The sequence below is a fragment of the Artemia sp. Qi Xiang Cuo genome, chromosome 8, assembly GCF_049724085.1.
Source record: "Artemia sp. Qi Xiang Cuo chromosome 8, ASM4972408v1, whole genome shotgun sequence".
Lineage (NCBI taxonomy): Eukaryota > Metazoa > Arthropoda > Branchiopoda > Anostraca > Artemiidae > Artemia > Artemia sp. Qi Xiang Cuo.
In genome coordinates, this window is record NC_142801.1 from 48,881,291 (window position 1) to 48,894,090 (window position 12,800).

Sequence of the window (12,800 nt, forward strand, 5' to 3'; positions counted from 1 at the left end):
TGGCTAGAGAAAGACTTCAATAGCGTAACTTTTTCAGCTTCATCTACTTTAAGTTGTACTGCTAGTTTTTTACTACTCATAACCTTTTGGCCAACATAGCTGAAATTCGGCGAACCTGTTTCTCTTGGCAACGCCAAGTGGTTGTGAAATCTTTTGCGAAAAGATTTATACTCTTAATTCTTTTATTTTGATCATTTCTTCGAAATCCCTCCTATAATGTATACCATTATTGCAGGAAATTGCTTGTTTTATACACTGGAATTAATTAAAAGTGAGGGAGGAGTGTGGGTCGTTCGTCAGATTCCCCAAATATAAGAGAATTGCACGAAAAATAAAAGCAAAATATTGCCGAAACCTGATAAATCTAGACATTTCGAGGGCAAAAGACCGTTCCCATACATTCCTGCTTGCAGAGTTACAATACTGTAACTTAAAATACAGTTTTCTTAAAATGAAGATTATTCGGTCGTAGCTGAAGAAGGATTCGTTGTTCCAAATGTGCACACACACCTCCACAAACATTTGCTTTATTCATAAGTCAATAATATGAACAACAAAATATTTACCCTGTTTTGACACAATAACGAAGTAATCACAATAACGGTTATCTGCTTAAAAGAAATCTATCAAAACCACCGAAAACCAGATTGTTCGTACATAGATTTTTTAACCTCTAAAAGCGAGATAGACTCACATTTTGATGGTTCAAATAAAGAAATTGGGAATCTGAAGTTTGGGGTTTATCAGCTAAATCATTTCCTTTTCCAAGAATGCATAAGGCAAGGCCGTTTCCAGGGGGAATTCTGGGTTCGACCCCCCGACCCTGAAATTTTCGTCCGAGTCGTAAAAACATATCAAAAATGCCTATAAAAAATTTTTTGATGCGTTTTTACTGTCTCTCATTGTACCCCCCCCCCCCCCTGAACAAAAATCCTAGATGCGCCCTTGGCATAAGGATTCCATGATTCAGTTTCAAGTGTTGTAGGTATCCATTGGTCCCTCATTGTACAAAATTCTCTTAGTTCTATGCAAGAAACTTCAGGAAAGTATAAGAAACGTCAACTGCTACTGCCAGAGCCGGAGTTCGGTTTTTCTTATGGAGGGGGGCAAATGCGGACTTTAATGCTCCCTGCCGTACCATCAATGCTGTAAATATTACAATTTTGGCTCATAAATATTACAGTTTTAGCTTGTTTGTCGCCACCCGGACGTGCCGCCAAGGACGCTTGCCCCACCCCCTAGATCGCCACTTGCTATTTTCGCCCTTGCCACTTCTACGAAGTAATCGGTCGAGATCAGTGCAGTTACACACAGTCCTCCCCTAAAATGTGTTCAGAGCCTTACTCTTTTCTGATTTATTTTTCGATAGTACTGTTGCTACTATCTTATAGTTAAAATATACGATAACTGGTAAAACTTTTAATGAAGGCAGTTATTGTTTTTTTGTATCCTTGTCTTGCATAAAAATTTTAACCGATACTATGCTTTTCAATTCATTTCAATTATTAATAGCAAAAAAGCGTGGCCTAAGAAATTTTTTGCCAGGAACTTCGACATGAAATCCGCAGGATCCTATTATTTCGAATGTTTTTTTTTAATTTTCTTTGTATTTCTTTTGATTTGATCTTATTACTACTGGGGCATTTTACGCTTTTTGATTTCTTTTGTCTACGTCGTGAAGCTAATGAACTCTTTGTCACTTTCAATTCTTTTTAGTAAAAGTTTGCTTTATTTGTTTTTGTCCATCTGTAACTATTTTACTCTTCTTCTTCTTGCAATCAAAAAAGAAATTGAGTTTTTATTTTTGAGAACAAAATATCCTTTAAAAAATATAGTCGTTTGGATTTTAGTTTTTTAAATGATGCATTTTATTTGAACTTGATTGCCTCTCAAAAGTGAAAAGTGATCACGTGAGTAGGAACAATTTGTGGTTATGCTTTAAAGGCAAATATATATATATATAAACAGTATAAACCATTTTCAGCAGGACTATATGGAAAAATATGACTTTTTTGACAAAAAAACTTGTCAAACTTGACCCCCCCCCCCCCCTTGGAAATTTTCACAAGACTGCTTTCCCCTGAGACTTTTCATGTGCTTTCTTGATATTAACGTCCAAAATAAAAAATACAAAAAATCAAAGGTTGAAGCAAACTTAAAGAGATTGTAGCTATGAGTAATGCATAATTAGTTAATTAATTAATTTATTTTATAACCCATCAAAGATACAAGGCATGGCGATAGTGTATAACAAAAAGAAAGAAAATGAAAAAAACATACAAAAACAGGAGCAAATACTTACGAACTAAAACTCGAATAAACCAAACATTTCGGAAAAGTAAGCCACTCCAAGAGTGGTAAACCTCTTTAAATTAATCATACGAATAAATACAATATAAAAATGATAATAACCGAGCAAAAAAAAAAAAAAATAAGCAAACTCGCATTAATACAAAAAATCCTTCCAAGGGTGGTTTGACGGATTATCTGTAAGCTTGGAAACTAGCTTATCTACAGCATCAAGAGGCAAGTCGTATCTTTCCCACAGTCTACCATCCCTAGTAGACTGCCAGTAGACTAAGCTAATAGCTGCTTAGCGTAAGACCGTTCTTAATGTAAAGCCCGGGCTAAATGGCCCAATATAGTCCCTGCTCTGTCAAAGGGCTAAATATATTTTTGCCTATTAATTGCTTTTTTAATTTTATCTGTAAATTCTGGTAGGCGTATAATAATTTATTACAGTTAAAAATACAAGAATTAATCACCAACAGCTAAGCTTACGAGGGAACATTATGAAAACAATTGCAACGAAAATGGGAAAATGATATCTAAATTGGGCAGATATTTCGACATGAATTTTTAAAGCTATTTATGAAAAAATAAAAATTGGGGATTCAGCGTCAAGCAAACTGCTTGTAGCCACAATTTAGCGTTATGATAATTCTAAGTTTAGAAAACTTATTTGTTATTTTACAGCTCTAAAGGGCTCCACCGTGGTTCCACTTTTTGTAACTAAGAAGCAAGGAAATTGATTTTGTGGTTTTGACAGATTGCATTGTAACCCAACCGCAAATTAGAGGGTGTCTTTTTACCCTGTCCGGGAAGTCACCAGGTGGGTTCTGTAACTATCAACCCAAACCGAATAGTTAAAAACAGATTGTCTATTAAAAGCTTTCAAAACCAGAAATTGTGACTAGCATTTAAGTTAGAGGAAGCTTGACCAATTGAAGTGTCACTATACAGCAATAACTGTGGCTCCAGTCTATGTGGCACAGACGTCATCAAGGGCGGATCCACGAATTTTTTTTAGGGGGGGGGCAAAGTAGGGTGATCCGATAAACTTGCGTTAGGGGCAAGTTAAATTAACGCAAAATTGAGTTTACTAAGTAAATTACACTACTTTAGACTATGTTAGGGGGGAAGGCGTCCCTGGCCCCTCTGGATCCGCCAATGTGTTATATTGTTGGCTCTTATCGGCTGCCAAGTAGAGAACGGGAAAATATTTGGTACTTATTTAGAATCCGGTAAGTACGCGAGAATTGTAATGAAGATCAGATAGGCATTACCCGGTAACTCATATAAGACGCTGTATAAACAAGGGGTTTCTTACTCCGGGAACCATAATTAAAAATTTTTTGGGGGGGTTTTAGGGGGAATAAAAGGCACATAGGTTGAGCTAGGTTAGGTTACGTATTTAGGTACTGTTCTAATATATGTGTAACACGCGAGAAGTGAAGTTTGGCTAATGCTCATGAAATAAAACAAAATATCATGAAAATATAATAGTTTATGAACCAAATTGGGCTATATATTTGCACATTAGGGGGGTGGGGGTAAAGCATAGCATATATTAAATACGTAACCTGACCTAGGCTTCCCCCCCTAAACCCCAAAAAACTAAAGTTTAAATATAGTTCCCAGATTGAGAAACCCCTGAATACTTGTTTATACAGCATTAGATAGTGTCAGATCTTTGCTTTTGTCGAGTGGATGCCTCGCTTGTTCTACAGATATTAGAACAGTATCCGTATTTAATATATGCTATGCTTTACCCCCACCCCCTAATGTGCAAATATATACTTCAAATTTGTTTCTGAACTATTATATTTTTATCCTATTTTGTTTTGTTTCATTAGCATTAACGAAACTTCACTTTTCGCGGACTTACCGGATTCTAAATATGTACCACATATTTAAGACTTTTTTGTTTCTTCGCTTATGCGCAACAGTAGGGAGAATGTGTCCGAGTATATTTTTTTTCTAGAGCTAATTAAGTTGAACTTTATTTTTGTTTCTATTTTGACCATCAAATGACCATAATATGCTATATCATTTTGGGCTATTCATTCATTTTTAAAGGAATTTCCAATCGGGACTAACTGAAATAAATACTTTTTTTGTACCGACATTTTCGATATGAAAGTGTTTAAAAAAAAATAAATTATAGTAAAAATCGAGATTTGCTGAAGAACTGGCAATGCGTTTAAGTTTTTGGAATGTATCCAAATAAAAAGCAAACCTACCGTTTTGGGCACGTTGTAATCTTACTTGATTCCAAGTTCACTTATAATCCGTAGTAACAATTTCCATATAAAAGAAAAGGTACTTGTGCATTATGTGGTAAACACGAAAGAAGTCAAGTTTGGTTAATGCTAATGAAATAAAATAAAACGTTTATGTAAGAGGTACCTTGATGTTTCAAGATAAAAAAAAAAAAAAAAAAAAAAAAAAAAAAAAAAAAACACAAAATTAGGTGAATTGCTTGGAAAACAAAATAAATTTTAGTTGGAATCGTAAACACCTTACAATTGTAATACCTGCCTCTTTGCAACATACGATTAATATCCAATCAAGAATACTCAGGTGTCCTATGAAGTAGTTATTATCATATTGCCTACATATAGTACCGTACCAAGGGCGGAGGACATATGCAGTTAGTTTCTGATGCCCCAAAAACTACACAAATAAATTCTATTCAACCCGAACTGAAGTTTTTAAACAGTAAATGCTTCAAGGTTGCCTTTTTTGCGTGACATTATAATCCCTTACGAAAATAAGATTCTGAAACTGCACAAAGTCTAACTGAATTTTGGAATTGAATGAATCACAACGGAAGAGAAAAGTATCATAGAAAATGATCTACTTCAAGAACAGAACTTATTTTCTTGTTTTTTGTGTTGACATTGCTAAGATAACTTAACGCTAGTTTCAAAAGTAACGTTCATGTCGTCCAAAATTTAAATAGTACGTATTGCGTTATTTTTCCACTCGAATCGTCACTTAACCTTTTTTGAAGAAAACAATTTCAGATATAGCCTGTAAGGTAAGACTATTCTAGGGGAAGGCGTCATAACATATAAAAGTCAGGAGCACTAACGTAAGGACATCGACAAAATCCGTCAGAACCACTAACCGTCATAACATCTAAAATTTTAAAACTTTAGTTTTTTGGGGTTTAGGGGGAAAAAGGTACCTTGGTTAGGTTAGATATTTAATTGATGCTATGCTTTACCCCCGCCCCCCTGATGTGCAAATATATAGCCGAAATTTGTTTCTAAACTATTATATACTTATTACTATTATATAAACTTATAAATTCTTTTAGATGTTATGACAGTTAATGGTTCTGACGGTTAGATATTATGACGCTTAGCGCTTGTGACGGTTAGTCGAAATGGTAGTACCCCTTTTCTAGGATTTCCTGTAATATGAACAGTCCAAATCAAAGAGTATGGGGGACTTATAAAAGTGGGAACCGGCGCTTGTGTCGGCAAAAACATGAACGCCATCTAGCTTTTGGCGACACTTGGTATTTTTCGAGCTTTGTAGTCGTTTTTCTGTCCTGAACTGAGATCAGACTCTTACTAATACACTAATTTTATCAACTACACAAAAATTAATTATTTTTATTATTACAAAAAAAAAAAAAAATGCCAAGCTTCGCCAAACGCTATATGGCGTTGAGGTTTGAGGTTGACACTAGCGCCAGTTCTCTTTCTTGTAAGTTACCACTCTTTGGTCAAATTCCTAAAGATATGTCTGGAGGTTATGCGCGTCTCTCCCTGCAGCTGCAAGCAGTACTTTCATAAAATTAATTGTGATAGTACAATAGGGTTGTAAAATAAAACCTCACTCCTTCCAAATGACAAAATTTGAATTTTATGATTTCGCTAAAATTCAAGATGCGAATTGCCTACCCGTCGATCTTCTGTCAATTTTTCCATGTCAAGAGTCTGCAATAGGGTTGAATGGGGGTGAAAACAGCAATCAAGGTACCCCTCTGGGACATGAATTGCAACCTAAGTTATTAAAGGGTGATGGATCGATTTGACTACATGTTGAAAAACTATTATAGCCTGTTCATCAAGTGACTATAAGTGGTGACTGAGGGAAGAGCCCCTTGGATATTTTCTTGAAGCAAATTCTTATTTTTGTATTCGCTTACTTCCCAAGTCTTGAGGTCAGACTAAAAGATTGTGTTTATGTACAATATCAATCATAAGTACTTAATCAAAACTGCCCCTCCCTGCGCAAGACGGAATAAATAGGAAATTTGAAGATCGTTTTTCGTTTCCCAAAGCCATCAATGGACTTCTTATCGCCAGTCACAGGCGTAAGGGCTGAGATAAACTTGGCCTTTTTTACCGAGCGTTTCTTAGAGGTGCATAGGATAGTATTGTCACGCACACATTAGGCCGTAAAAAAAGCGCTCGTTAAAACAAACGTCAACGGCGGTAATGCAGCCGTCTATAGTCAATAAAGTAAACGAACGGCAGAATAAACGATCATTTATTTGGTATTGGTGCATTATGCGGGCACCCCGAAGAAGTCAAGTTTGGTTAATGCTAATGAAATAAAATAAAATAAGATGAATATATAATAGTTCAGAAACAAATTTGGCCTGTATATTTTCACATTAGGGGTGGGGTAGGATAAAGCATAGCATATATTAAATACGTAACCTAACTTAACCTAGGTACCTTTTCCCCCCTAAACGCCAGAAAACAACCGTTTAAACATTGTAACTCATTGAGAAACAACGCTTTGCAACCAATTATCTATAGCGGTCTGTTGCAAATGCCCGTTTGACGGGTTTCGTGACTTGTTTCCATGATATAGTTTATAGCGGTGGGCCCGCATAATGCACCAGTACCATTTATTTTAACGCCTACGTCGAGATGGTGGCCTATGGAATTAAATGGAAATAAATATATATAATTTGATGGGGAAATGTCCACAAATTCAAGGAAGTTTGAAGTGTCAGGGGGCTGTGCCCAAACGAAAGAGTAGCAATGGCTCGCCCAAAAAACGGTCGGTAAAACAAACGCTCGGTAAAAACCGCCACATTGCGTATTGGGCCTACATGACTTTAGTTCCTTAAATGCTTCCTTCTATGCCAGGTTTGTCATCAAACAATTTTGGGCACAAAGCCGGTTAAACAGGAATGTTTCTATCTTTCTTTCTGGTCTTCAAAATGAAGGTTCGTTTTCTACGCTGTGAAATTCCATCTGTATTCATTTATATATCTGGGAATGCTTAGATTGTCTTTAGAAAAAGATTTAAGCTAGTTTTTGTCTAAGCTCGAAGCGTCGGAGCCCTTAAATATGTCAGTTTGACAGGAGCAATGCTCAAGGTAGCTGTCCTGTCTTCTATCTCCGGCCATTCGTTTTTTCCTCTAAGCCTGCCACTGACCAGCGGCGTCAGTTGTAGAGGGACTTTTTCCCATTGGTTTTGAAAACACTTTTTTGTTTTTTTATATAAAATAGCTTTTGTATGTGTCCCGAAAAATTGCCCCTCCCCCCTAGATTTTGAAAAGTAAGTTCCCCCTCCCTCTACATTCCGTAAATGGGCGCAATTGCCTCTTAAGGCTTGCCCCTTATTGACTAGAAGGGACATATTAGCCTACGTATAATTAATTGAAACAGCTAACTGAAAAAAGAGCATCATTCAAAACATGGAAAATAGAAATACTGTTATTGTCAAACCCATTTGAAGCTGAATATATCAAACTAAGCAGAATTACTATTTGTTTTTACAACGCTGCTTTCGATAGACGACGTACAAGCTCGGGGGAAAAGTTCTAGTACTATTAGGATAGTAACATTTCAGTGTTTGGGCTATGTATCTTTGAAAGTTTGGGCTATATATCTCGGTAATATTTTCAACCTCTATCGTTACATGCGTATAACGGGAAACCACTCTAAAATGGAACAATATATCTATAAATAATAAGCTACATTCTCTAATAACCAGTATTTTGATGGCGAGACTCTTTAACTGCAAGCAGTAGTAATCATTTAACCTTTGTTTGGTTTTGATTAAAAAAAAGTGCGATAAACCCCAAGTAAAATGACTTGATTTAGGTCACATTTGGGTCGTGAGTTAATTTCTTCCGGAAGTGCTTCTGAGCTTAAACTCAAAATTAACGATAGGCCAAGACAAATATCGATTGTATGCTTATTTTAGAATATAAAATCTATGCAAGCCATTTGCACTGGGACTTGTTACCTTTAGGGTCCTAGTTGGGGGAGGCTGCAGTCGACAATTTCGAAAATGTAGGCAATTCAGGATAAAATCATAAACGTCCCGGTAGAAGTTCCTCTGGCTGCCGACTGAACTGAATATTTACAGATTCTAAGTTTCGTGGATGCAGATTTAGACACAGATTAATAGTAAATAAAACAGTCCCTGTATTTTTATAGCCAGCATTGCTTTAAAGTTAGCTCCTTCTCTTGCTAATACGAAAACTCGACTAAAAAGGTTTATGTGGCGTAGAGAGCATAGCAACTTTGCTCCTCCAGGTGGACCTATCTGCTAGTATGGGGGGGGGGGGGCTCGACAGCAGCAATGTCGGCCTTATTGAACTTCAAAGAAAATCTAATACGAAAAGACGGGAGGAAATTTTGCTGGTGTAAATCCATGTAAATCCTTTCAAAGAAGTTACTTAACTAACAAATTTGTTATCAGTTACTTCAATTTAGTTTGTTTTTAGTTTAGTTTATCTTACAATGAGGAACGTTGAAATTATTGACATTCAACTATTCTTAGCCATATCTAACAATGTTCATTGATATTAAATTAAAATATAAAATGCCCACTCGACAAATTTTTCCTGTCCATACCTTTATTTATTTTTCATTTCAGGTTAAAGCACGACCTAACTAAAGGTTTATACGACCTTGAAATACTGTCGGCAACCTATGATCGAGATAATGCGAAGTTTGTGTGCAAGGCAAAAGAAGCTGGAATCGGGCATGACCTCTTCAGTCACACTATTGACCTCACAGTCCTTGTCCCACCCGAGCCACCCATCATAAATCCGTCTGAACCAGTGGCAACTGAGGGTAAGCCATATGAACTAATGTGCAGCAGTATTGGGGGAAGTCCGAGCCCAACCATAACGTAAGTATAGGACCAATCAGTAGCCTGGAAAAACATTATCTTGAATAAAATTAACATTATCCTAAATTTTTAGTACTGATTTTTCAAAACTCTCGCAGTGACTTCAATTAGAGGGGGGATTAACTTTTGATGCCGAGGTGGGGAGCAAATTCCCTTAATGAAAATACAAAAAAAAAATGTTTTTCAATGAAAATATCCCCAAAAGGTATTTTCAAATGTAGGGAGGGGGAACAGGAACCCTACCACCCCACCCCAATTGACGCCACTGAATGCTAACCTATATATAAGTGAGCCAGAACAGTTCTGTTTTTCAAGGCAGTCAACAAATAGGTAAACTGTTCGTAAACTATTCGTCGAAGAAGGTCTGCTGAAAATGAAACTCATAAAACTTGGCTTAGAATATTTATGAGGATTTTTAAATAAGGGCCACGTCAGATAGATGAGAGGAGTAGGCACAGGGCCTGATTTAAAGCCTAGACGCTCCTAGGCCCAAGCGTTTGACCAGTTTTTGTTAAGAGAAAAAACTACTCAGTGATTATATATTGCGTCCCCTGGCATTGTGCGCCTCTAGAGCTGGGCCTAGTGGACATACTGGTAAATCCAGGCCTGAGTGGGCATCCCCTCGTTTGTAAAATTCCGCGAATTGAAAGAAAGGAAAGAGAAAATAAACAGCAGAAATTATTTTTTTATGCGATAGAATTATTTTTTCTTTCCGGTCAAATAGTTTTTTCTTTTACGGCAAAGAATGGTACGTTTGCATAACGTCTTTTAGAATTGACAGGTTAAAAATTATTGTCCAAAGTTTAAATTATTGTCCAAATCTTTGCATTAATGAAGTAAATTTTATTCTATACGATGCCGTATTATCGATACAAGATATTATTTTAGGACATCATCCAAGTTAAAATCACATGTGATAATTAAACCAAAGACTCTGAATCATAAACTTGCTCGTTAGGATTTGAAATACTGTTTTCTTACGTGATGTAAATAACTCATAGTTCTGAACGTAAAACCTGGCACTAATCCTAATAGGAATCAGTTTCACCTTATGTATTTTCTCTCAGTTTAGCAAACCATTATCTCAAAATACAAGAGATCAATTCGAGTCCAACCTAAAATATGTATTGGCAGATATTCAGGGCAAAGACATACAAACTTCTGTTTATATATAAGTCTTGTATAAGCTACTGGAATTCGTGTTAAAAAATCGTGAACAATATGTGTTCCTAAATCACCGGCAGCTTTCAATTTCGGTATTTCCAAATGAATCATGCACCATTTATAATTAGACTCTAATATAAGTGTTATTTGGCGAGTAGGCAAGTACTTTTTTTGGAGAGGGAGGGGGAGTTTGGAACAAAACCCTGAAAACATACAAATTATATGGAACACCTAGAAAATAAAGTAAAAATATAAAAAAATGGTATTTTTCCGGAGAAGGGGGAATAAAAAATCACGGTTCTCTTTTCTCCCCCTCTCCACATATATCTATGGAACTGGTCTTCATACAAATTTGGGAAGCATGTTCTAGTGATTTTTACATATGAAGAAATTGCAGAAATCTTTATGTATAGAGTATTTGCCAGTAAGTTTATCAACTGACAAGTGAATATTAAAGAATTAAAGCTCAGAACCAACCATTGAAGAAAAGTTTATTTGCCATAGATGTGTGAAAATAATACTTTGAATTTTAGAATACACAACCACTTTTCAGGTGGTGTTATAACCACCTGACTCATGAAGAAAGTTCATGATATCCTGTTAAGAAAATTTCGCATATATGTATATATTACCTTAGACCTTAGACCCGCCTGTGCCTCCAGAGGCACACATGCCATCAAAAAGGAGCCGCCAATCTTACCGCAGGTTTGCTACTGCCAGTATATCCTCCCACTGAGGTTGTATTGATGCGTGCAGGTTACGGAGATCTGTCTAGTACGTTCAACGCGGGGTGTTTTTGGATCTGCCACTGCGGCGTGGACCCGATGGTTGCCAATGGAGCGCTGCATTTGGTAGTCGGAGATTGTCCATACGTATCAACATAGAAAATATGTATAGAACACCGTAAATTACTTAGTGGAACAAAACGAAATACACTTGTTTTCAGGAGTGGAAAAAATGCTGAGTTTAAGAGGCTGGGTACAAATACAGCTTGACAAAAAAAAGCTACAAACCATCTTCTAAATTACTGCAATATTCCAGAGCGCTGGGTTTATTTGGATACGTTTTCAGAATATATAAATGACCCATCATGGAATTTTAAATTCGAAACTTACTACTGCTCACAATACTCACGTTACTCAAAAGCAATGACGATAAACATATAATGTAGGATATAATGTATATAATACAGCACTTACGATCTTAAGATATGTAACTATCAATATCTTTCTTCGCTTTTAGGTCTTCTGAATTGGAAAAAAACACTAATAAGGGATCTTGGGAGAAGTTCTAAAACTCGAACTTTCAATAATGGATTTTTTTCCTTAGAATGTTACTATTTTGATAGGGTTTCGTTCCGAACGAAATTATAATGAAATGTAATTAGGCGTACTGCTGGCCTTAGTCTACATGCTATGAAGACGCAGGCAGTAACCAGTAACTTATGTGTAAATCCAAAATTGCCTGTAATTTGGAACGTACTATATCCGATTAGTAAGCAATATGTCTTCCCCCTAGCACCTTCTTTATTTGAGCCACTCGGAGTTTGAGTCGTATAATTCCTAACTAAGCCCGAAGCCATAGAGTTTGACAGAACAAGGATTCGCTCAAAGAAAGATATCTTAATTACCCTAAATTATATGGTATCATGTTATGTCGATATGTATTCACTACAAACTTTCGATATTGTGGATCAAATAAAAGGAAAGATTCTATTCTTTTTTTCTGTCTTTATTGTTACCAGTTGCTTCATTATCACATGTGATTCCGGACATTTTCTTGTGGAAAGTGTTTTAAGTGTATTGGAAATATTTGGCAGTGTTTGATCCTTAAAAAAAAATCATATAACCCAAAAAATTAATGTTATCCATGGGAAATTTCTTTTGATTTTGCCTGGCTCCCTTACCATTCTCTTATCAAAGTCGATACGGCGGTCGATACGCTGGCGTGGCGCCGGGGTCTAGGCACAATGTATTATTATTGTTTTTTGGGTAAGGGCACTTGGTATAGAAGGAGTTGTTTTAAAAATTTGAAAGAGGATCATTCGATTAGAAATTGAAAGTTCTAGTGCCCTTTTTAATAGTCAAAAGTGATTGGCAGTATATGACAGCAAATACAAATTTCAAGATAGCAATTTTGATCAGCGTAGTCGAAAGGTCCAGTAATTATGTCTTTGAAGATGACATAATTATGAATTCGGAGGATCAGTGACAGAATTACATATAAAATCACAT

General features: G+C 36.2%; 1 protein-coding gene across 2 annotated transcripts in view; it reads left to right on the forward strand.

Moving 5' to 3' along the window:
• ed (hemicentin protein echinoid) overlaps nucleotides 1-12,800 on the forward strand; it is a 143,946-nt gene that overhangs the window by 37,874 nt on the left and 93,272 nt on the right. For both annotated transcript variants that reach the window (XM_089093520.1, XM_089093521.1), the window contains exon 3: nucleotides 9,145-9,402. In XM_089093520.1, coding sequence (XP_088949646.1) covers nucleotides 9,145-9,402 — 258 coding nt within the window. The remainder of the gene's footprint in view (nucleotides 1-9,144; nucleotides 9,403-12,800) is intronic.